General features: G+C 41.7%; 1 protein-coding gene across 1 annotated transcript in view; it reads left to right on the forward strand.

The window, feature by feature from the left end:
- ACO1 (aconitase 1) overlaps positions 1–26576 on the forward strand; it is a 65501-nt gene that overhangs the window by 10946 nt on the left and 27979 nt on the right. The window contains exons 2-7 of the mRNA XM_042965145.1: positions 13842–13960; positions 15017–15185; positions 16229–16366; positions 23281–23350; positions 23477–23660; positions 24117–24256. Of these exons, the coding sequence (XP_042821079.1) occupies positions 13864–13960; positions 15017–15185; positions 16229–16366; positions 23281–23350; positions 23477–23660; positions 24117–24256 (798 nt within the window). The 5' untranslated portion in view covers positions 13842–13863. The remainder of the gene's footprint in view (positions 1–13841; positions 13961–15016; positions 15186–16228; positions 16367–23280; positions 23351–23476; positions 23661–24116; positions 24257–26576) is intronic.

The raw sequence follows: 26576 nt of genomic DNA on the forward strand, positions 1-26576 counted from the left end.
TTTTGCTTTTGTTTCCCTTGCCTCTGGAGACGTGTTAAGAAGTTGCTGCAGCCAGGGTCACAGAGGTTTTTGCCTGCTTTCTCCTTGAGGATTTTGATGACTTCCTGTCTTATGTTTAGGTTTTTCATCCATTTTGAGTTTATTTTTGTGTATGGTATAGGAAAGTGGTCCAGGTTCATTTCTCGGCATGTCACTGTCCAGTTTTCCCAGCACCATTTGCTGAAGAGACCGTGTTTATTCCATTGGATATTCTTTCCTGCTTTGTCAAAGATTAGTTGGCCATACGTTTGTGGGCCCATTTCTGGGTTCTCTATTCTGTTCCATTGACCTAAGTGTCTGTTTTTGTGCCAGTACCATACTGTCTTCATGGTAACAGCTTTGTAATACAGTTTGAATTCTGTCCATTCTGCTTTCTTAATTCTCACTGAGATATATTGCCTCTGACCTCTCTTTCTGACTATAACCTGCCTCCCCAACACCAGTCCAGCATCCTTCTCCTGAGGCAGTCCCCCAGACTACCAGAGTGATCTCAGAAAATCAAATCAGGTCTTGAAGCATCCAGACTAGAATCCTTTAATGGTGCCCCTGTCTTCAGGATAAATCTGAACCTTTTTGTGAAGCCCCTTGTGATGGGGACCCTGCCCCCTTCCTTTCCCTCCTCACTTAGCTCTGCCCACATACCTCCTGTACTTCATCCACCTGGGCCTGCTTTATGATTTCCACAGGGTCACACTTCCATGCCTTTGTGTGCTGTGTTCTCTGCCCCAAATATACTTTCATTGACTCCCTCCATTCGTGAAGTTCTGGTTTTGCCTGTCCCTGGAGGCCTTCATGCCCCGCCTCCCAGGCTGGATTAGCTGTTCTCCCAAGAGGTTTCTTTATCACCATTCACCACTGCTGTAGCATGGATCTCATGATATTGTCATTAATTCCTCCTGTCCAGTCTATGTGTGACTGAAGAGCAATGGGGACTGTGTTCCTTTATCCCAGTTGCCTATAAATGTCAAATGTATGGGGGCGCCTGGGTGGCTCAGTCGGTTAAGCGTCCAACTTCAGCTCAGGTCACGATCTCGCGGTCCATGAGTTCAAGCCCCGCGTCGGGCTCTGGGCTGATGGCTCAGAGCCTGGAGCCTGCTTCCGATTCTGTGTCTCCCTTTCTCTCTGCCCCTCTCCCGTTCATGCTCTGTCTCTCTCTGTCTCAAAAATAAATAAACGTTAAAAAAAATTAAAAAAAAAAAAGTCAAATGTATGAATGAATTTACATCCTGTCTCTTAGACAATCCAGAGAGGCCCAGGTGCCAAATATGTCTAATGCTATTTTATTACTTGTTATGTCTTTGATGCCAGGAAAGGGCATTTGCATATAGATGCCATGCCACTCTCTGGGCCACTGAGATAGGGTGAAGGCTTAGCTGCTTAAGAGGTAGGCTTTAGAGTGTGATGGACTTGATTTTGAGTTCCAGCTCCCCCTTTCAATACACCTGATATTTAGCTTCGGTTTCCAGCTCTGAACCACATCACTGAACTGCTCTGGGGAAAGAATGTGATGGTCAGAAAACAGGAGCATCGGGTCATCCTGACAGTTGTCTTTCTTTTGGAAAATCAATAAATATATGGGTTTATACCTCAAGCTTCTGAGAACTCTGTTAGCATGAGTCATCATTCTTAAGTCCAGTTCTGAGGTGAGTGAGGGTTGATGACCTCAGAAACTTGGGAGATTCATGGAGATAAATGCTGCCCTCTGAGACCCTGGCAGCCTGACACCCTGCCTCTTGTAGCAACACTCTTTCTAGTTCCTAAAATTTGAGTTAGAAAAGTTCATTACCAAACATCTATACAATTTGTTCAGAAGCTTGAGGAAATCATGCAGCTTTTCTTAAAGAATGGATATCAACTAGGCCTGCCCCATAATGCTTTTAAAAACACAGTGGTCTGCCCCTACCCCGCTCCTCTCGCCTCAAAAGTTAGATGCAATAGGGGGTCGCCTGGGTGGCTCAGTCAGTTAAGCGTCCGACTTAGGCTCAGGTCATGATCTCATGGTTTGAGCCCCAAGTCCGGCTCTGTGCTGACAACTCAGAGCCTGGAGCCTGCTTCGGATTCTGTGTCTTCCTTTCTCTCTCTGCTCCTCCCTCACTCATGCTCATTTGCTCGCCCTCTCTCTCTCTCTTTCTCTCAAAAATAAATAAACCTTAAAAAAATTTTTTTGTAAGTTAGATGCTATAGGACTTGGTTCTGCAAAATGTCACTTTTGGGGTGTCTGCAGGTGTCATTTTTGAAGCCCCACTGATAACTGTGGGTTACTGCAGGGTAGGAGACCCACATTCCAAGAAGAGGCTGAAGACTGACCTTTATGAGGAGAGGATGAGATCAGGAGCAGAGGGCTGGGTCAGGACGCCTGGGGGGCCCTGCCCTGCTTCTTCCTTTCTGACCAAATGTTTTATGACCCCACGATGACTTTCCTGGAAGTATAAATTCTGAAGTTGACAAGCCCTTTTGTGAAACTGCTTCTATTAGACCACAGTGATATCAAAAATTAAAACTATTTCTGTTCTTTTGAGTTTGTGCTACTGCAGTTAATTTAAAATGAACTTAAAGAATGTGTCAGGTAAGCCTTCCTCCTTGGGAATTACATATGATGTTGTGCTGTCTTCACCAGCAAGCCTAGAACTGGGAGTCTTGACAAGGCACAGGGGCTATTCCCTCAGACAGTGCAGTGGCCATGGCCCCTGTCCCCCAAATCCTGTCTGTTGCCTTTGGCAGTGGTTGTGTATGTCTGCTGAGTGAGTCATGATCATCTTAATGATACATCCTAAAAATTTCCAGTGTTACTTAATAATGAAGTTCAAGGAAACAGAAGGGTTAGATTTCAGGAAGCTAGCTACTTTTTAAATGTAATCTAGTATTTTCACATTATGACTTAATTTCATATCAGACTTTAACAAATTCCAGTGTTGGGAATCTACAGTTAATTTAAACCAAGTGTAAAGCTAGGATAGTACTTTGTAGTTTGTCTTCAGTCACGGTCCCTACAGTGGCCAAGTCTGCTGCCTCCCCACCATGTCTCCTTTTCTGCCCTCATTCACCTTGCCCTGGCCTCCTTGCCTTCCTCAGACCCGCCTCAGGGCCTTTGCACATCCTGCCTATCCACAGAGCTGGTCACCATCTGACATTCTGTTTGTATATCATTTAGCTGTGTACTCTGTCTCCCTCCTCATGGAAGCACCACACAGGCAGGGCCTTTGTCAGTTTTTTACTGGGTGTATCCCCAGTGCCTAAAACAGTTCCTGGCACATATTAGATGGTTAATATAAATGTGTGTTGAATACATGAATAATGAAGCATAGAATTTTTTTCACTCAGAAGGGACTTTTTAGGATCATCAACTAAACTTATGTTACAGGTTAGGAAACTGAGTCACAGAAAGGTTATATGGCTCATTCAAAATGGAACTCATTTCAAAACTGTGACCGCTCTTTTTAAAAATCTAGGAATATATGTGGAGCCTTCTGGGCAGTTGTCCAGGATGAGATGGAAGAATAAGTGAAAATAGACTGCTTATTTAAAAATTTGGCAAAAACAGGGGCACCTGGGTGGTTCAGTCAGTCGAGTATCTAACTTCGGCTCAAGTCATGATCTGCAGTTCATGAGTTCAAAACCCACGTCGGGCCCTGTGCTGACAGCTCAGAGCCTGGAGCCTGCTTTGGATTCTGTGTCTCCCTCTTTCTCTGTCCCTCTCCACTAGCACTCTGTCTCTCTCTATCTCTCTATCTCTCTCAAAAAATAAACGTTGAAAAAATTTTTTAATTTAGTAAGGAAATAAAAATAAAAAAGACAAGCAAATTGTGTGATGGCAAAACTTTCTGATACAGAAGCAGTCTTATTCATGTTTACAGACAAGGGTGCACGTTGCATATAATTATTGCTCAAGAAAAATGGGTTGATGGATTTGGTTATATTGTTGCACAACAATTCCTTTCTGCAAGACCCTCCTTCTGCACTACCTCTTTCTTTGTTTACATTCTGTCCCAAAATAGATTGTTGCTCTTAGGGCTTCTTATTCAAAATTCTTTCCAAGTACCCCATTTAAGAGATTTCTATGGGTAGTTTTTGTTTTTGTTTTTTTAGGTGACCTGGTCTCTGGGAAAATCCGGAGATATTTAGTTATTCTAGTTGTCCAGATGTAGTTACATCAAAGAAAGCAAAGAGCTAATCTTTCTAGTTCTCTACTTTGTGAAAAAATCCACTTGACAAGCCATGGTGGTTTGCTGGCCTGGGTGGTTCTGACCTCAGTCTTATTTATGCTTACATAGACATCCTTGGAATCTCGCTTTTGACAAAAAGTTGTTTATAAGTAGCATGATATTTAGATACACAACAGTCAGTTTGGGAGTGGGACCAATTAATTTCTCTTTAAACAGAAAATAAATGAAGCATTGCTAATCCTTATAGTGAACTGAAATGAACTCTAGAGATGCAGTGACTTAACTTTGACTTCAGGGTTGGGACCCGTGAAAATTCAGAATGGGTGTATTTAGGAAAATGTGAGGAGGGGAGAGATGGGAAAACCACATGAAATACAGAAGAAACCTCTTTCTGTTGTCTGGATGGATTTTAAAAGCCCACCCCTGTGTGCCTTTAGATATCCTAAATAATGTGGAGCGTGTGTTGTCTGTACTTTATCCATCACTCTCCACTAATCTCTTGGAAACTCTTTGAAACTATACAAGCTCTCCTGGAAACTGATAGGCACACTCCCCACCCTCCAGAACTAAACAAAACCTCTGTCCTCCCCACCCATTACTGGCAGGCGTCCCGCTGCTCAGGCTCACTCCTCTCCCCTGCTGGTTGATTGTGGGGCCCATTCATACTGCCCCTCTTTCCCTATCCTAAAACAACCTAAAAAGATTCAACTTTGATAACAGAAGCAGCTAAATCTTGGATTTCTATACTCCAGAGTCTGGAAAGTGACTTGAAGAGGTGAATCTTACTGGATCTGATCACTGGCATTTAGCTAAAGTCAGTCGACCTTTCCGCGCATTTCTGCAAATCTGGCTGTGCCGAATAAGCATCACGGTGTGATGTTCTGCAGGGTGTATGGTCCGAGATGTTCCTCTGGCAAGAGTGATGGGTCAGCAGTGTGCTGCCCATGCTCTGTGTTCAGTGTCCTAAAACCCACTTGCAAGATTGCTGCCTGGGCTTTGGAAGTTCAGTCTGGGTAACAGAGAGCAAAGCTCACTGAACCAAATGGGGGTTTGCCCATGATTTAAGCTAATGGGGCCTCTTACCTTGCTATAACCAGCTAGGTTCAGGATGCACCTCGGCATGGGGTCAGACTGTACATCAGACCTTAGAGCTGCCCAAAGATTTTAGGGGTCCCAGAGCCAAGTCTCATCCACACTAAGAGCTCAGTGAAGTCCTCCTCCAAGGAGAACATTTGGTCACCAAAGGCCATCTGGGTATCACTCGGTTTGGTCTGTGTCTGGCAGACTGACACTTTACAAAAGAAATTCAGATGTCAAAGAGACAGATGAAAACGTGTCCACCTTCACTGGCAATTAAAGATACGCCCAAGATTAGCTTTTTAATCTTTCCATTTGGCAAAGAATTATGTTGCCTAGTTGAGGCACCTCCATTCACTGCCTCAGAGAAGGGTCATAAATTGGCACGGCCTTTCCCAGGCCACGTGGTGATGTTTAACACAATGGAGACATGCAAATCCTTTCACTCAGCTGTCCTACTTCTAGGGACCAGAAGCTAGGAATTTATATTAAGGAAATGGATTGAGGACCTACTCAAAGAAGTGTGTACAAAGGTTGCAGCATTGTTTGCCTGTTAATACCTGGAAACTAAGTATTTTACTAATGGGAGATTTAAGTAAATTGTTGTATATCTAAATGATAGATTTTTATGGTGTAATTAAAAATGATATAAAATATCACCTGATAGCCCAATAAAGATGTATTGCTGAGTGAGAAAAGGCAATTTGCAAAACACTGTGAGGTCTAATCCATTTTTTAAAGAAATCTAAATACATTTATTTCTTTTTTTTCCAATATTTTTTAATGTTTATTTTGAGAGAGAGACAGAGTGCGAGTGGGGGAGGGGCAGAGAGAGGGATACACAGAATCTGAAGGAGGTTCCAGGCTCTGAGCTGTCAGCACAGAGCCCATCGTGGGGCTCGAACTCACAAACCATGAGATGGTGACCTGAGGCAAAGTCAGACGCTCAACTGACTGAGCCACCCAGGCGCCCCAAAATCCAAATACCTTTAAAAGTCATGTTAGATGAAACTCCAAACCATGGTATTACAGGTGACTTTTATTTTCTTCTTTTTGTTTACCTGCACTTTGTAATATTTCTGCAATGATCATCTTTTACTTAGTGTAATATTTTTGAAGTTCTCACCAGCCTAGAAGATATGGTTCTGCAGCAAGTTTGGTCTCCTGCTGGGATTGCAGGACAGTAGGGTGATGGGGAGAAGGGGGGCTGGAGGAGGGCTGAGGAGGGTGGTGAGAAGGAAGGGGTCCAGCTTGGATTCATACTTGTGACCTGTATGACATATGCAACTGATCTGTCTGATGTTAAATGTGAACCATTTACAAATTCTTGAGTGAACCGTTTCACTGCATCGTTGGACAACAAGGACATAGTTTGGAGGAGCAGAGTGGGTTTATCTAAAGAGTAATAGTCACAAATTTACTTTTAAATAAATCCTCATCAGACATTATTAAAGAAAGAACCGTATGTTGTGGTTTCAGGAACTTTATGAAGTGTTCTAGCTTCCTTTCAAAAGATAGTTTCTACTTAAACATTTATCTACTTAAGGATAATCAATGTTGACTTTATTTTAGATCTTTTTCTATTCATTTCTATATATGATGGTATGTGTGTGTGTGAATGAATATATACTAATAGTCTTGAAGTTTTTAAATTAGATTCTCGTATATATATAATTCAACTTTTTCTATTTCATTTCTATTAATGTGAGTCTTTGCTCACATTTCTTATGTTGAATCTGAGTAAGGAATTGTATGTTTGATATTTATATCAATAAAATTTATTTGCCCTTACTTGTCTGCCTCTCTTAGAAAAAAAAAAACTTGTTACCCAGGGTAGATTATGAAAAACTTAACTCTAAGTTGTTTTCCCAAAGTTCAGCTGCCAGTCAGTTCTCTGGTATTTTGCACCACATGGATGGCTCAGTCAGTGATTAGAGAACTAACTCACAAAAGTGCCAGAAGACTGTGATATGCCTAAGTGGTACTTTTTTAAACTTTACTTTTGGAGGATTTTGAGCATACTTTTTATCCCTGCCAGAAATTTGCGTTTCATTGGAGAGAAAATCAGCTGTATCTTCTTCCTTGGTCTACCACTCATAAATCTAGTGATTCCACTTTGCTTCTGGGGACCTCTGTCTCTTGGTCAGGAAAATGCTATGGCATCTCTAAGTTCTCTCCAGAAGGCTCAACATTCTCTGATTCTGTCTCATCACCTGCATAGCATCTAGGGCCAGGTGTCCCGAGGGCATGGTGGGGGATGGGTTAATGCCACGCCACATATGCACAAAAAGGTGGTGCCTCTCTGAGTCCCCTGCAGGTGTCCAAAATTGAGACCAAAGGTGGGTTGGCAGCAAGACTGTGGTTGGGGAGGAACCCCAGCTCTGAACTGCCTGCACCTATTTTGCCAAGAGCATGGTTCATTTGTTAAATTAGATCTGTCTGCCTATGCCTAATGTTTAGTGTTTTTAGTAATTTGCTTTAAAAATCTGGTGTTCAGTACTCTTTCCCCAACCTCTCCTGTCCCGGCACAAGATGTACCTGAGGGGATCATGACAATGTACAAGTCACCCAGCTGGTATTTCAGGATGGGTTAGCTTTGAAACACACTGTTTCTCAACTGAATAATTCTCTTCATTTTAAGAGTGTGAGCTAAGTGTAGAGAAGGGTTTCAAGTACAGTGCAAGTGTCTGTCTTTAAATTCCTTTTGTATAAGAACTGTTCATGCGTCCTACTTGATTCACACGCCGGGGCCAATGTTCAGCGGTCCTACAGTCCTGAACACAAGGTTCATGAAGCACAAGTTCTGAATGAGCTCTAACATCACTGCTTAAAAGATATCATTTCCCTTTCTTAACTTTCTTTTTCTTCTTTTTAATTTGTTTTCTCTTTTCCTCTATGCAATACTATCTTACTCTGTGGAGCAGAAAAGGTAGCACCCATGCTTATTTCCATGACAGTAACCCTCACCCTTCCAAAAAGAAAAAAACTAGGATAACACTCCACCCGCTCCCCAAAAAAATCCACAACAACTCTCTCTGTTCACTCCTCCCTTTTATTAGTATTGAATGGGAATTAGGTGAAACAGAAAAAAGGCAGGAACAAAACAGAGGGAAGGGAGGATGGCAGATATGAAAAGAAGGGAGTTGAAATGGTGGGGGTCTGTGCTTCCTGTACATGTGGGAAGTAGGCAGCGCTCCCTGGCCAGCTGGTGGGGTTTCTAGATGAAACCTAGACCTCGGGGAGTCTGCAGGATTTGCAGTAATACTTGAGGTTTGAGGATGGGATACGAGTCTGGCCAGGGGAAGGCAGACCTAGGAGGCATTTATGATGCCTAGATTCTACTTTGGATCTGGACTGTTCCCAAGCCAAAGGTCTTTCCCTTCTACCCTCCTTGGAACACAGTTGTTTTTGGCTTTCTCTTGGGACTGCTAAAGCATTGGGAGCTCCTATAAAGTGATTTTAAGACAGGAGTAATAGCATGAGTGAAACCTGGAAGGGATTTCCAGAGCCCTCCAGCTTTTTGAAAGGACAGTTTCCCAGAAGCAAAACCAGTTTTGGGTTGCTGCTATTGCTTGTCACTGACCTGTGACTTAGTAAAAGTGGCAAGGGGCATGTGACAATGCCCAGCTCAGACTAACGTGTTGGGTGACCCCGGAAAGAAGGAAAAGCAACTCCAGTATTCCAAACTGAGTCTCAGCAGGAGGGTTTCTCAGGCCCATGAATCTCTCCTGTTTTGTTTTTTTGGGTTTTTTTGTTTGTTTGTTTGTTTGTTTGTTTTAGCTTTGGGGTTGGTCTGTGACCTCTGCACAGCACCACCTTCAGAACCGAAGTTGCTGCTCCTGGGGTGGAGGAAGTCGCTTGAGGGTGGGGTGGGAAGAGCCAGGATTTCAAACCTGGCTCTGCCTCTAACTAGGTGTATGTCCTTAGGCAAATTGTTGTATCTCTCTGAGCTGCAGTTCCCTCGGCTGTAAAATGGAAATAATGATATGCTTTAGCTTACAGAGGTGTTGCCAAAATTAGAGAAGATGGTGTAAAGCATTGGGTATATTTAGGTACCGGTACCTGTGTACTTATGTGTTGGTACTTAGTAACTGGTGACCGATTTCTTTCTCTTTTAGCTTCTGCAAGTAGAATTTGGTTCATTGATTAGTGAAATTAGACAATTGTCTAGTTGGTTTTTGCATGCGTACAAGTTAGGGAGTGACAGAGAAAGAGGGAGACAGAGGACCCAAAGCTGATCCTGTGCTGACAGCAGAGAGCCCGACACGGGGTTTAAACTCACTTGATCATGACCTGAGCCGAAGTCAGACGCTTAATCGACTGAGCCACCCAGGCACCCTGACAATTTTCTAGTTTTTAAGGAAAAGGGGAGGCAGACGGTAGAGCACTTTTTACACAAGCCATTTTCCCTAAGAGCTCTGTCGGTCACCATATCTGTCCTGAAATACTGGTAGGCTTCATAGGGTGGTGGGAACAGCAGAAATTGTATAAGGTTTTCAGAGTTCTGCCAGAGTTACGGGGCATTCGTAAGCTATAGGGAAGTAAATTGACACATTTCATCCTCTGCGTCATGGCAAACGGGTACAACTTACAGTTGGTTTAATCATAGACTTTTGGCCAACTTGAGGCACCTGTCCCCATTAGAGTTTGACACAGAGATAGGGAAGAGTCAAAGACTCCAGGCTTTTTAAAGATGTGAATGACTCACCCTGCCCCATTCTGCAAGGGCCTCCCACCACTTCCTCTGGCTGGAGAGATTCTCAAATGTCCCACAGCCTCTGTGGAGAGGCTCTTCCTGACCCATTTCCCAGGCAGGCCAAACAGCAGTTTCACTGTTGCAGTTGCTACTGTGGGGGGTAAAAAAGTTACATCTAGGGGCAATGGAATCGGTAACAAGTCAAAGGGAGAATAGGATTATTATTGCCTTTTTCAATTTACGTCCTCAAAATTCCAACCAGTGGAATTATTAGTCTTGTTTTCTGAGCCCACCAATTTGTAAACTTCTACCGACAAGCCAGCGTATTTCTTACTAAACAGTATATTTATAGGTTTTTTTTTTTCCTCCTGACTGGCTCCTCATTTAGTGGGGATGAACAATGAGTATCTCACATCTGTGTAGCACTTTAAGAAATGTGCTCTGTCCTCCGGGACACATGGGTGGCCCAGTTGATTAAGCATCCAACTTTGCCCCAGGTCGTGATCTCATGGTTCATTGGGCTCTGTGCTGACAGTGCAGAGGCTACTAGGGATTCTCTCTCTCTCTTGCCTGCCCCTCCCCCATTCATGCTTTCTCTGTCTGAAAATAAATAAATAAAGATAAAGAAATGTACTCTGTCTTCAGAGCCACAGTGTTCCTTCCCAAAGCAGTCCTAAGATCCTCCAGCCTTCCACACGTAGGGTTCAGTTGTATTTCTTCTGCCCCATGATTCAGTGATTCTCTCCGTGGCTGTTTTCTCTAGCTTTTGCCTCTTCTTTCCATCCACCACTTTTCCACGTCAGCTGCCGCCATCCAGTTGCCCACGCAGGTTACTTCTCACCTCCTTTCTCTCTGTAGTTGCCTACCTGAGTTTTCTCTCTCGATTACCCTGCCATTCTCCAGTCTGAGACATCTGCCAGGGGGGGCTGGGACACATGTCACGGGCTGGCAGTCCAGTGGTCACATAGAGCCCACAGGCGTGTTCGGTTTAGCCGTCATGCTACAGACTCACACGGTATTTTAGAAACATTTAGTTACCAACATTTCTAAATCAAGAGAGTTCACGTAGAAATCCCGACTGCCAGACTTGCTTGAAAAATTGGATGATCTGTCAACAGTGGGCTGGGCATTCCTGCATCAGCTCTAGGCTGGAGCCAAATGGCCACTGCCCCCCTTAGACGGCACATTCCACCCAGGCCTGCTCCCTCCTCCCACCTCCCCCATCAATTCTGATTCAGTAGCTTAGGGGTGAGACTCAGGAATCTATCTGTATTTTTAACCAGAACTATCCCTGGGTAGTTCTAACTCAGATGGTCTAGGGGCATATGTTTTTATAAACACAGTTTCCCTTGCTGGCCTTTCTTTAGTTTTGGTTCCAGAATTCCCAGAGAAGGAAGTGGATTGGCCCAGATTAGGGCAGATAGCTTTCCCTCTCCCTGACAAAATGGCAGCCCCTGCAAAACCACGTGGAACTCGGGGAAAGAAGTCATTGCCGGCACAGAGATGCTGGCAGACAACCTCACTCTGTCCTCTGCATTCTCTAGTGCTCCTGACAGGTGTCTGGCTTGTCCTGTGGCCTCCAGCACTGCTAACTCCAGGAAGGCAGGGGCTGCTTCTCAGTCCACTGCCTCTCCCCAGAATTCCCTAGCCCTGGACTTTAGACAGAGGATATACACAAATATCTATTTCTTTTAAACTTTCAGTTAGTTTTCAAAAAGTTATGTGGGTAAAAATACAACATGGGGACATGGGTAAAAACACAAACAAAATGAAAGGATGTGTAGTGGAAACTGAGTCTTACTCCTAATCTTGACTTCGAGGCCCCTGCCCTTCTTAAAGGAGCCAGTCGCTTTGGTGTTTTCATGAAGCTATGGGCCTGTCTAGGGAGAAAAGAACCTCTTGTAACTTTTTATCCCCCCAAACGGTCATTTCCTGTTACAGACACACCACATTTTATTGTGCTTTGCAGATACTGCATTTTTTATAGATGGAAGGTTTGTAGCAACCCTGCTTTGAGCAAGTCTGTTGGTATCATTTTCCCAGCAGCATTTCTTTACTTACTGTCTCTGTGTCACATTTTGACAATTTTCATAATATAGCAAACTTACTCGTTATCATTAGATTTGGTATAGTTGTCTACAATCAGTGATTATGACTCCCTAAAAGCTCAGATGATGGTTAGCATTTTTTAGCAATAAAGTATTTTTTACTTAAAAAATTTTTTTAATGTTTATTTTTGAGAGAGAGAAAGAGAGAGAGAGAGAGACAGAGTACGAGAGGGAGACACAGAATCTGAAACAGGCTCCAGACTCTGAGCTGTCAGCACAGAGCTCGACGTGGGGCTTGAACTCATAAACCGCAAGATCATGACTTGAGCTAAATTTGGATGCTTAACTGACTGAGCCACCCTCCTGCCCCAGCAATAAAGTGTTTTTTAATTAAAGTATATACATTGTTTTTAAATAGATTAATGTATAGTGTAAACATAACTTTTATATGCATTGGGAAACCAAAACATTCTTTTGACCCACATTATTGCAATACTTGTCTTATTGTGGTGGTATGAACTGAACCCATATGTCCAGAGTTTGCACATATTGTTTTTTCATTTTACAGTAATATGTTGATCATTCCATATTAGTCATCCTCAAATATGTTGAATATTTAAGTATTCATAAAACCCCTGAATTAATTGGGGAAATGTTAGTATTCTTGTGTTTTGTTTTTGTTTTTTTAAGATTTTAGTTTTAAGTGATCTCTACACGCCTCAGAAATGTTACTATTCTTTTTAATTTTTAATGTTTTTATTTATTTTTGAGAGAGAGAGAAAGAGAGAGAGCATGAGCAGGGGGAAGGGCAGAGAGAGAGAGAGAGAGAGAGAGAGAGAGAAAGCCAGGGAGGAACAGAGAGAGGGAGGCAGAGGATCCAAAGCAGGCTCTGCTCCAACAGCAGAGACTCCAAACCGGGGCTCGAACTCATAAACCATGACATCATGATCTGAGCCGAGGTCAGACGCTGAACCGACTGAGCCACCCAGGCGCCCCGGAACATTACTATTCTTATCTCAAAATTGGGAAATGGATTGGTTGAAGGATTTTTGCCCCAGGGGTAGGACTAGAAAGCAAGTTTTCTTATTCCTTCTCTACTTGCTATTCCTACTGTGTTTTTCTCTGAGTCGTACATTTATGTTATTTGAAATTGCTATTTATCTGTGTGGTGGAGGCCAGGAACAATTACTTCCCTGGTTCACTGCTTATAATCCTGCCTGGAGCTGGGGTAGAGGGTCTCCTCCACACTCCTTGGGAAGTAAGTTTAGGCCTTTACACCCCACTGCAGTAACAGAGATTCCTTAATGTGAACACTTTGTTGCCACCTTGTGCAAAGTGAATCAGGAAGACTTCAAACTACCATGTTTCTTTCAAATGCTGCAGAGACTTAACAACAGGAAATAGTGCTTTCAAGCCCCCACTTCCAAAGTTCAAGTTTTATACAAGTCCATGTCATCTGCTATGACCTTTTACCTCCTGTCAGGCAAGACATGAGTCCAGCTCAAAGGGCCGGTTTGTATCTTCAGGATTTACCATAAGACACGGTATATCTTATTAGTGGAAGAATGTTGGAAAGTTGTAGACATAAGACAAAAGTGTGGGATTTTATGGTCTCTCAAGAGGTGAATGCTAGCTTTCACGATACCTTCACAGAAGCCCATTTTATTTGCTAAGAATATAATTCTTGTAGTCGTTTATGTCCTGCCTTCCTCCTGTGAAAAGATGAGTGATGTCTTGAAGTGATATCTACCGTGATTGTCAAAATAAATGAGGTCCAGTTTTGACAGTTAGAAATTAAATGTTCCCTTTTCTTTTCAGGGACACGTGGCCTTCAGGAATCATGAGCAACCCATTTGCACACCTTGTTGAGCCTTTAGATCCTGCACAACCAGGAAAGAAATTCTTCAATTTGAATAAACTGAAGGATTCAAGATATGGTAGGTGCATGGCTCTATGATGTTAATTGTTCTGACAACAGTTTGAGTCTCGTTTGCATAGTAATTAAGCTATGTAATTAATTAGCCTTTAGGAGATTTGAAGGAGGGAGTAGCAGAAATGGCTGAATGGTCTTGAATTAAGCACACAAACTCACACACCTTTTCTTACGTTGCTCATTTTTATGTTAGTAATGATTATATACATGTGACATTTATATAACACTTTATAGTATATAGAGGGTTTATACATATATATTACATCATTTGGTCTGCATAACAACCCCTTGAGGTCATGTTTATAAAATGTTAGAAGTCCTGAGGAAGCTGAGACCCAGAGAGGGTCAATGACATGATCAATAAACAACAATGTGGGTAAGAGCAGAGGACAAAAACATGTCTTTTTTATCCCAAATCCTCTGCTTTTCTACCTTTGCACTCTTGTCTTTTCCAAATATTATTGGTGAATAGTTTTCATAGATCAGGAATGAACATTTCTTTTATAAATAAACAGTTTTTCTTCTGAACTGTTGTTGTATCCTTGAACCCACTACCAGTAGCCATTCTGCATGGCATGTGGGCTTATATTTCCTTTGAAAGGTGTATGTGACCAAACTTTGGTCTTAATTACATTAGTTGTAAAGAAGTTATTTTCTCATTTCTTGAACACTAGTGTTCATAAGAAATATTACTGTGTGTGTGTGTGTGTGTGTGTGTGTGTGTGTGTGTGTGTGTTACTTGCCAGCACATAATATGGTAAATATCTAGGCTAACTTCTTTCATGATGACTTAACAGAAACTATTAATGGAATCCAAGGTAAGGCAATCATTTATTGTGAAAGAATTAACTTTTTCTATTACTGAATGTCTCTTCAACCCATTCAGTATTCTTACATATCGAACTGTTGAAATCAATTTAAATTTACCCTCTTTCCCTGTTGGAAAAATAGTCTGATGCTTCATATCAGGTTTATATGGGGACTGGCTTTAAAATAGCTCTTATAATAATGTGTCTCATGACTTGTGTTTATTTTGTTATACTTTTTTCTTTTTTTCTAGAACGCTTACCATTTTCTATCAGAGTTCTCCTGGAGGCAGCCATTCGGAACTGTGATCAATTTTTGGTGAAGAAAAATGACATTGAAAATATCCTAAATTGGAATGTCATGCAGCATAAGAACATAGAAGTGCCGTTTAAGCCTGCCCGTGTCATCCTGCAAGACTTTACGTGAGCCTAATGTCACTTCACTTCCCTGTTCACTGCCTCCCTTGCCAGCCTTTAAGGAAAGCTTGAATCACACACACACACGCACACATGCTATGACTGTATAATTTATCACCCATTATCCAGACACTTTTGAAAACGAAAGAGGTCTGTTATCCTGGACAGCTAGAGATTGTCTCCGACAAGTGGGATGTGTAGTCACTCCACTTCTTCCAGTGGCAAAGATCATTGTTTTTGGAGATCCTAACCTTAAGTATACTAACAAAAAGTGAAAGAAATAGCATGGAGTAGGGCTATCTTGGAATCTTCTCTCCCTCACATCCTGTCACCCAGATAGCCAGGTTTGAAACAGCTGTCCTTAGAATATCAATATGCTGTGTCCTGAGGGGAGACTTGTAGTTCACACGGCCTGACCTGTTGCCCTTAAACCTCAGTTCACATCCTGCTATTCCTGGGAGTCTTTATTCCCCATCATGGCCTGTTTTCTGAGATCTTGCCTTTCCATTTTTAAGTGATGTTATTTTATTCCTTATAGAGACGAAATTTTACTTTACCAAAGGACAGTCTAGAGGACAAATTTTATACTCAAAATAATAAAAAGGAAGGATTCACAGCATTCTTCTCTGAATCACATCCATTTCTTTAAATTTGGTTGGAGGTTGGAGGTTGGAGGTGAAATCCGTGTATCTTCTATAGGCCTTTGTCACCCACCCCACCACGTGAATGGGAATCAGCCATGGCAGTAACAGCCCCAGTGTTAAGTGCACATTTTACCACAGTCTCTATTGTGTTGTTTACCACAGACCGTATGTGTTGTTAACTTTAATGCAAAATTGCATGTAGAGATACCACTCAGTCATGGCACTTACTACCAATTTCTGCTCAAGGAAGTGTGTTTAGAAACTTCCACTTTTCTAAGGCATCTATTGTTAGCCCCACTGATGAGTTTGTCTCGTGGCCAGTATTGTCACTGGAGGCAAAAGGTGAAAAATCTAAGTATACTTGTTTAACAGTTTTGTTTTCTGTTTAATTCTCTCTTTTCTTAGGGGTGTGCCAGCTGTGGTTGACTTTGCGGCAATGCGCGATGCTGTGAAAAAGTTAGGAGGAGATCCAGAGAAAATAAACCCTGTTTGTCCTGCTGATCTTGTAATTGATCACTCCATCCAGGTTGATTTCAACAGAAGGTGAGAGATTAGGATGAATACTTGGGTTTTCTGTTTTGTGCAGAATCTTGGAGATCAAGTCTTCTTTGTGTGTGTAAGTAAACAAAAGAAGAAAATCTTTAAAATATGTATTCAGAAAAACTCAAACTTAATACAGATTTTCCAGTGAAGATTTTGGGGGTGGGGGGTGGGGGGTTACTATGTGTGGGTTTTTTTCTATTCACTTCTTTTGGGGCCCAGGCTGAAGGAGAAAGCACCTGGTGATCACAGAGGCTCAAGAGGGCAAGTGGGAACCCACAATATCTCTTGAGGCTTAGATTAGGGCTGGCAGATTAGAATGCTGTCTATTTGCAATAATATTAATCAAAGCAAGACACACAGTCAAGCCCTAACTCCGTAGTGGGAAGTACACTCCATCTGTTGTAAAAGTAAGTGCAAGATTATACAGCCAGGGTTTGGATACAAGCAGGGCAACCAGGTACTGCTAAAAGCCTGATATCTTAACCTAGAAGAATAACTAAATATAGTTATCATCAACTATGAGTGCAGAAGAAAGAACTATACCACATTCAATGCTGGGAAAATTAGTTACTTGATAGAGCAGGTCCTATGAATTAAAGCACTAATATTTTTTAAATTAAATCATCAAAAACTTTAAAAGAAATATAAGTATGTATATGTCTTGATGAGAAAGATCTTTCTAAATTTAAAAGCAGTAAATGAAGCAAACAAGGAACTATAGATTTAATGGCTTCAAAGTTAACGGTAAATATCTTTAAAATATTTGCAACAAATACAACAAAGGGCTAATATCTTTAATATATAAACCTTGTGTATAATCCATTAAAAAATCGTAAAACCCAGCAGATAAATGGGTAAAGGAAAGTGGATGTTTCATAATAAAAGGAAAAACAAATGGTAAACACGACATAAATCCTTTTCAACTTTACAAGTAATAAAAAAGTAGATTAAATCCTTGAGATACCATTTTCTCCTATCAGTAAAGATTAGAAAATAAACATTAATTATAAAGGTGTCATGAGGGAGACACTTTTATGTGCTGCTGATCACACTGAATTAGAAATGATGAAGGCAGCGTGTATTAAGATTATTAGAAATCACCATACCTTTCATCCTGGAATTTCCACTTCTGAGCATATCCTTCACAGATACCTGAAATTCAGAAATAGCTTAATGACTACATAGTGTTCATTAAAGCATGATTTTTAATAGTGAAAACCTAGAAGCATCCTAAACGTCCAACAAAGGAGAATGATTAAATTAAGGTATGTCCTTGAAGTAAATTATTAGGTAACATTTGCTGTTACAATTATAAAGCGTTTAATAACACTTGGAACATGCTCGTGTCTTAGCTCAATGAGCCAAATATAAATTGCTTGTATAGCGTGATTTCAGCTAGATGAAGAACTATACAGAGATTAAAAGATTGGAAAAAGAGATGCCAAACTGCTAGATGATTTATCTCTGGGATTGTAACTGTTCTTCATTTTCACAATAAGAAGCTATTGGTTTGGTTTATTTATTATTTTTATTTTTAGAGGCAGAGCGTGAGCAGGGGAGGGGCAGAGAGAGAGACAGAGGATCCAAAGCAGGTTCCATGGTGACAGCACAGAGCCCGACGTGGGGTTCAAACCCACAAACCACGAGATCACGACCTGAGCTCAAGTCGGACACTTAACTAACTGAGCCACCAGGAGCCCCGGAAGCTATTGTTTTTAAATTAAAAAGTCACTTAAGATAGGAAACAAACCACTCAAAGAGAGAAACAGAAAACTTTATTTGCTTCCTTGGGGACTTAAGTGGGTTCCATACAGCCTCAAGGGAACTGTAGTAGCTGGTCATTCTCAAGTTAATGTCAATATCCAAGCCAGATAAATTCAGGATAAAAAGACATCGGCTTTGTCCCCTGAATTGATGGTTCTTGGAACAGACTGGAGATTCGGCAGCTGTTCCCTTTCCTTTGGACTCTAAACTCATCCTTAGGCAATTTGTCTTTTCTTTTTTTCCCTCCGTGAATCACATGAGCTCAATTTAATAGTTTGGTGTCAAAGGGAAGAATAAGAAGTACATGGATAGAATGTTACTCTATTTGAGGGTAAGGATATTTCCTAACACCCCACTTCAGAAGTTATAAAAGTAGCCTCGCAAAATCATTGGCAACTTTATCTTTCTTGAAGATTCTCACTGATGTTGATAATTTACCTTTATTTCACTGCCTGCAAGGGGAAAGTATTGGTGGAGATAGAATTGTAATTGTTTTAATGTCTGAAGTCTTTTGACTGAAAATTCAAAGAGCTCCTGGCTATTATTAAGCAGTTAATGAATCTGAGTCATCACCAAGTTCACTGTGATTTTTTTTTCCTTGAGACCCATCAACTCTGATTTCAATTTTTTATGGACCCTTTACATTTATACCGTAGTACTGAAAACATTATTATAAAAACAGCAAAGTCCAGGGGGGAGCTTTGATCCAAATTGATATCCAAATCTGGCAAACACTTTTTTTTTTCTTTTTTGTAATTAAAGAGAACATTTCTGTTAGAAGTATTTTCATTGGTGGTGTTTTGTTTTTATTGCTTGAGTTTGGTTTTGCAATTTGACCTCCCAGGCTCTTTCCTCATTTTTGTAAGGAATTAAATGTGATATGTCTCAACTTCTGTGGAACTGTGTGCTGTGGGCTTATTTCCAGCTATTTCCAGAAATGAACTCAAAAAACTGTGGCAGGGTGCTGGGATGATAAAGGTTCTCGTTTAAATATTTCCGAGCTCTTTGCCTTGCTTGAATAATAATAATTGGCCACACACCATTTTTAGGAATGGAGGGTCTAGCTAACTCATTATTGTAAAATTACAATAATCATTCAAAGTTACCTCAAAAATAACCTTTTCTTTTTAAAATCCCAACAAGAATATCAAAACAACTTCTGACCAGATTTCATGAGTGTGGAAGCTCTCTCCTCTGTAAATAACTATAAATAACTCTGTAAATAAGTTTGTGAATTTCTGGAGTACCATTAAACGTAATAGAAACTTTGATATACGTCCAAATCTGAATTCAAATTACATAACTAGGGAGAAATTTCCTCTTTAGTCATATTCAGAAACTTTATTAAAAGCTCAGTAGATTGGTGAATTCAGGGAACTTCTGAGTTCAAATTCAAATTCTAGGTCTGTTCATTCATCCCAGTAACTAGAAGTGTTCATTGAGCCAAGGTTAGAATAAAAAAAGTTTTGTTTTAAATAGTAAATAGGTTTTTACCTAGAGTTAACCTATCTTAAAACAGCCTGAGCATGTCTGGCTTCTGCTTGTCCTGTGAATATGTCGTTTCCAGAATTCTCTGGGGTGAACGTTCCCCTCCCAACCCTGCTTCTGCTGTGAGAGGCTCTGTTGTCCTTCCGCTGCTGGAGGCATGAGGGGGAGGAACCCTGACTGGGTGTCCACAAGTGCTCCGAGTAGAAGAGCCACAGGCACCAGACACAGGGCCACACAGGGAGTCTGGAGGGTTCGGCCAGCGGTATCACTTGATCCAGGGTGCGGACCAGGGAGGGAAGAGCTGGAAAAGGCACAGAGAGAATACAGGAGAGAATAGAGGGTGCAAAGGCATGAGGGAAGTGAGGTTTGGGAGAACATGAGGGCTTCAGCATGGCTGAAGTTAAAGTTTGAGCCAGGCGATAGAAGAGGGCTTATAAAGGAAGTTTGAGAGGTGGCTGGGTGGCTCAGTAATTTAAGTGTCCTTACTCTTAATTTTGGCCCAGGTCATGATCTCACAGTTAGTGGGTTCCAGCCCCTCATCGGGCCGTGTGCTGACAGTGTGGAGTCTGCTAGGGATTCTCTCTCTCTCTCTCTCTCTCTCTCTCTCTCTCTCTCTCTGCCCTTCCTCTGCTCTCTCTCAGTCTTTCAAATAAATAAATAAAAGTTTTTTAAACAAGGAAATTTGAGGTTACACTGAAAAACTTCATTTTTTTTTAATTTTCTTTTTAATGTTTATTTATTTATTGAGAGAGAGAGCAAGCCAGGGAAGGAAACAGAGAGAGAGAGAGAGAGAGAGAGAGAGAGAGCTAGCGAGCGCATCCCAAGCCAGCTCCGGGCTGTCGGCACAGAGCCGGATGCGGGGCTCAAACTCACGAACTGTGAGATAATGACCTGAGCCAAAACCAAGAGTCAGACATTTAGCTAACTGAGCCACTCAGACGCCCTTGAAGAACTTTTGTGTTTTATTTAGGGAAGAGATTTGTACTTTACTGAGAAATGGGAGGCCATTGGCAGGTTCAAGAAGGGTCATGATAATCTATGTTTTAGAAAATGGATGCTGGCAACGGTATAAAGGTAGGTTGAAGAGACTGACAGAGGAGCCAGTTAGGCCTTTTCTGGAGTAAATGCTTGGATAGTTGTAGATACTAAGTAGCAGGAGGGGAAGTCAGTCGCTAGATGATACAGACAGATGGGGACGGGGATGAGGTTCAGGAAGCAAGCTCATGTGTTAGGGTGTGACCCGTTGAGTATGTGGTGCCTGAGGTGTTCCTGATGCAGATAGAAGCCTGGGATACATTGGAAATGTGGACCCGGACCTGAAGAGACAGGTGGGAGTCAGAGGGATGGAGCCCTCAGTGTACTGGTAAGAAGGTGGAAACGAGTGCCTAAAGGAGTAGCTGTACTGATCCAGAGGATCCAGAGGCTCTGTCCTTCCAGGGGTAGCACACTTGTCCTGCCTCGTTCCCCTACATCACCATCTCCTTTCTCTATTTCTACCTTCTGCTTTTCTCTCATGCATATACACACTCACAGACATTCATACAGTACATCAGGGATCACCTTTTTTTGTAAAGGGCCAGTAGTAAATATTTTAGGTTTTGCTGCCTACACACTGTTTCTACTCACATATCCTTTTGTTTTCAACCTTTAAAAATGTAAAAATTATTGCTTGCTTCAGGGCAAAACCTGTACAGACACTGGGCTGGATTTGGCCCGCGGAGTTTGTAGACCCCTGCTCTAAAGCACCCTCAGGAATTGATTCCCTTAAAGCAACTGACACTTAACCTTGGAGAATATTCACATCAGGAGAAAGAAGTCAGTGTCGTAACTGAGTGTGTAAATGTGTAAACTGAGTAAATGCTGAGTGCTTGCAGCCCTTTTCTTCCCAAGGAGCACCTACCTGTCTTTATCTGGCTGACTCTTCTTCATCCTTCAGACTGGATCGTTGTCATCTTCCTCTCGAAGGCATTCCCGACCCCCAGTCTGAGTGTGTGACCCTATCTGAGTGTTCCCCTGGCACTCTGTACTTCCTGTATCATGGCATGATGGTCACACTCCCATAATTGCCTGGTTGTTTCTCTGTATCGCTCACCAGGCTCTGGGCACCAAGTGGGCAGTGCATTGGCCGCTGTTGCATGCTCGTATTCCCAGCGAGTGGCAAGGATGGGCTCTGTGGATCACGAATGAGTGAGGAAGAGGGTGGAGGAGAAGTAGAGCACGGCGGTTAGGGGAGAGGCCCCAAGGCTGTCAGACCTGGGCTCAGATGATGGCTCTGCAAGTGTCCGATGTCTGGCCTTGGACAATTTAGCTAACCTTTCTGCACTTTGGCTCCTGCTGTTACTACGATTGTGGTGGTGGTGGTGCTGACCACTACCACCACTGCTGCTGCAGTCTCTACCACTCCAGGAAGGCCGCGTGGTGTAGGGATTCAGAGGCCGCCAGTTCATTTCCAGCTCCACCATTTACTAGCTGTGTGGTCTTGAGCAAGTTTCTTAACTTCTCTGGTCTCAGTTTCCTCTTTTGAAAGATGTGGCTGATCCATCTAACTCAAAGGGTTAGACTGTGGAGACTGAGAAAATAAATTTTAAGTTTAAAATTTTTTTTTTTAACATTTTATTTATTTTTGAGACAGGGAGAGACAGAGCATGAACAGGGGAGGGTCAGAGAGAGAGGGAGACACAGACTGAAACAGGCTCCAGGCTCTGAGCTGTCAGCACAGAGCCTGATGCGGGGCTCGAACTCACGGACCGTGAGATCATGACCTGAGCCAAAGTCGGATGCTTAACCGACTGAGCCACCCAGGCGCCCCATAAATTTTAAGTTTAGAAGAGTGGTGGCTTCCTAGTAAAGTCAGTAGGTGTTTACTATTAATGAATGAAGTCTGACTTGGGTCTTAGCTATTAATTTTACCGCCCTTTCCTGGGTTCACTCAATCCATGATATACAGTTTATGAGTGCCTTCTGTGCTCAAACCTGCGAAGTTGTAACTCTGAGTTGTTCTACTTTGACTCAAGACGTATGTAATTTGATTATAAAAATCCTGGAAGAGCTTCTTGATTCCCTGCTCTGCCTGTGTCTTTCCTATTGGACTGAATGACTTTGAGTAAACTCCAGCATATAATCTGTGCTTTATAGATACTCTTGGGTGGCACCATCCTCCTCAGAAACCTCTCTGGGAGCTAGGAGACTGATTTTATAAAGGCCTGTGCCTCCTGGCATCGCTGTTTCGCTGTCTCCCAACATAAACGGATGAAAATGCCAGCCCGGACCAGGCTCAGCTCAGAGAGGTGTCATAACAAGGTCAGGCAGGACGAAGTACAGAGACCAAGGTTCTTTAAATCTCTAAGCTGCTGTTGTCATCATAAATGTCCAGACACTGTTCCTAAAAGTCAGGCTGTGTGACTAGACTAGCTATAACTTGAATTCACTTAATGTTTGTTACTCACCATGTTTAAAGGTATTATAGAGATCACTTGAACCAAATAATAATTACTCTTTTTACTTTTTCTGATTACCTCTCGTTTCCCATGTAAATAAACACAATCGGTATCACCCAGCAAGGCCACAGATGAAATTGCCAGTTGGTTTCTTTATCACTGAGAAGTCTGACCGGTAACATTTTAAGCCTTAAAATTTGTACATTCAGCTTTTCTCTCTGACAGGGCAGACAGTTTACAGAAGAATCAAGACCTGGAATTTGAAAGAAATAGAGAACGGTTTGAATTTTTAAAGGTATGGGCGGAGTTTGCTTCCATTGGCTGGTTGTTTATAAACGCGGGTACGAGGGGGAGGTACCAAGGAGCTGGGCTGCATGGAAGTGCATCGGATACTCATTGCGTTCTTTCCGGTCCTTCCTAGTGGGGTTCTCAGGCTTTTCGCAACATGCGGATTATACCCCCTGGCTCAGGAATCATCCACCAGGTGAATCTGGAGTATTTGGCAAGAGTGGTATTTGATCACGATGGCTTTTATTACCCGGACAGCCTTGTGGGCACGGATTCGCACACTACCATGATTGATGGTTTGGGAGTTCTCGGCTGGGGTGAGTGTTGTTCCAGGTTCCTCTTCCACACACGCTGTTCTGTAGTGTGTAGCCTAATTCACACTGATCCCGTTATAACATCCCAGTAGCACGACTTTGTGTGACCACACATATCAGAGAGACGTTTTTGTCTGCTTTATTTACTGCTGGATTTCCACCTCACAGGTACTCAATAATAATGTTTGGAAGAACGAACTGGAGCTGTTTGTTAAAAATGGAGACTCCAGAACCCCACTTTCCAGTTGGTATAGAACCAAAGGGATTGTGATACTGCTGTTTTGGGGACCACACTCTGAGAAGTGCTTATAAAAATTCTGTAGAGGGAAATAGAAAAAGATAACTACTCATTACAGGATCCAAATCTACACTAGGAAGACATTGTAATGGGGTTGAATTATGCCTGAGGAATATACTAAGGCATGCTGAAAGCATTCTTCTGCCCTGCCTTCCTTGCAGGAGTGGGTGGTATCGAAGCAGAGGCAGTCATGCTGGGTCAGCCAATCAGTATGGTGCTTCCCCAGGTGATCGGCTACAGGCTGATGGGAAATCCCCACCCTCTGGTGACATCCACTGACATTGTGCTCACCATTACCAAGGTAACAACTTGCCCCCTCTTCCATGGTCTTGGGCAGTCACAGTGACGGGAGGAAATACAGGCTGGCATCCATCTTGGTTTCTCTGTGCACTAGGAAACAGTATGTTGATGATTTTTAAAAAGAGATGAGATGAGGAGAGGGTTCTTTGTTAAGTTTTAGATAATTATGTTCATTTTACTCTTCCATGGCTGCATGGATCCTTTTCTTTAAAAGGGTACTTTGAAATTGTGAAATAGTTCAGACACACAGAAGTTGAAATGACATTGGCATGCACCACCACCCAGAACTAACAGTTGGTAACATTTTGCCACCTTTGCTTCAGAGCCCTCTCTGTATGTATACTTTTTATGAGATAAAATGGGATATTTATGGCTAAAGCCATCCTCCACATTCTTAGAAATAATGGCTATCCTAACGTTCCAAGACTCATTCCCAAGCATGTGTTTATACTGTGACTACATTTTCTCACATGGTTCTTCTTTATATGTAAATAGCAAACTGCTCCTATGACTTTAATGTCTAACTTGTTTAATTCCCTTCTATGTATTCTAAATTACAACAGATGTTTCTCCAAGCTGGAAATACTCCTTTTTTTTTTTTTCTTTTTCCTTAGCTTTTGCAAGAAATAATGTTGTTGTTGTTTTTTTTTTTTTTTTTTTGGTGATTTGCTTGCTTTGCAAAAAGAAGGCCATTTCATTTTGAAAGATTATTGGAAAAGTGATGGTTTTTTATTATCACAGACATTTTTTTCTGGTTGTACAGTTTGGAGGCTTGGAGTGTTAGGGATGGCCACTATCCTGTTAAAGGCCAAAGATGTTTCTCTTTAATCTTTATGGAATTTGGAATCACGTTTATTTGAACCCTGTAGCTTTTTTGAGAAGTCTGTGCATTATTCTTTAAATGTAGAATAATGTAGGTCTTGCCCACAGAATTTGGCAGAATCCCACATAACCAAAAGAGCCTGACGGTTGTCCACACAGTTCATGAAACTGGCTTCGTGCAGGGCCACGTCAGTCACTGAGGCCCCAGCCCTGGCTGATGGCGTGTATGGAAAATATATGGGAGTCAGACTGTCTAGATCTTTTGGTTGCATTTGACTTGTACCTCTGTTCAGGAAATTTGTTCATTATACCCTTGAAAATAATCCATTTATCTATCCGCTTAAACTAGTGCAAGACCGTTTAGGTTGAAAGAATTTATTTAATTTTTAGCACTTCCAGTGATCTCCTTAGAGAGAAAAAGCCCTTCTCATTTTAGAAAACTTTTATTAATGTTGATATTTGTGATTTGGGCGTTAACTTTTTCTTTTCTTTTCTTTTTATAATAATTATTTTGATGTCATTTTTTTATTTAATTATTTTTTAAATTTACATCCAAGTTAGCATATAGTGCAACAGTGATTTCAGGAGTAGATTCCTCAACGCCCCTTACCCATTTAACCCCTCCCCCCCCCCAAAAACCCCTCCAGTAACCCTCTGGTTGTTCTCCATATTTAAGCGTCTCATATGTTTTGTCTCCCTCCCTGTCTTTATATTATTTTTGCTTCCCTTTCCTTGTGTTCATCTGTTCTGTGTCTTAAAATCCTTATATGCGTGAAGTCATATGATATTTGTCTTTCTCGGACTAATTTCACTTAGCATAATACCCTCTAGTTCCATCCACGTAGTCACAAATGGCAAGACTTCATTCTTTTTGATTGCTGAGTAATACTCCATTGTGTGTGTGTGTGTATATATATATATATATATATATATATATATATATATACACACACCACATCACCTTTATCCATTCATCTATCAGTGGGCATTTGGGCTCTTTCCATACTTTGGCTATTGTTGATAGCGCTGCTATAAACATTGGGGTTCATGTGTCCCCTCGAAACAACACACCTGTATCCCGTGGATAAATGCCTAGTAGTGCAATTGCTGGGTCGTAGGGTAGTTCTATTTTTAATTTTTTGAGGAACCTCCACACTGTTTTCCAGAGTGGCTGCACAGTTTGCATTCCCACCAACAATGCAAAAGAGATCCTTTCTCTCCACATCCTCACCAACATCTGTTGTTGCCTGAGTTAATGTTAGCCATTCTGACAGGTATGAGGTGGTATCTCATTGTGGTTTTGATTTGTATTTCCCTGATGATGAGTGATGCTGAGCATTTTTTCATGTGTCATTTGGCCATCTGGATGTCTTCTTTGGAAAACTGTCTATTCATGTCTCTTGCCCATTTCTTCACTGGATTATTTGTTTTTTGGGTGTTGATTTTGATAAGTTCTTTATGGATTTTGGATACTAACCCTTTATCTAATATGTCATTTG

The sequence above is a fragment of the Panthera tigris genome, chromosome D4 (genome assembly GCF_018350195.1).
Source record: "Panthera tigris isolate Pti1 chromosome D4, P.tigris_Pti1_mat1.1, whole genome shotgun sequence".
In the NCBI taxonomy this organism is placed as follows: Eukaryota; Metazoa; Chordata; class Mammalia; order Carnivora; family Felidae; genus Panthera; species Panthera tigris.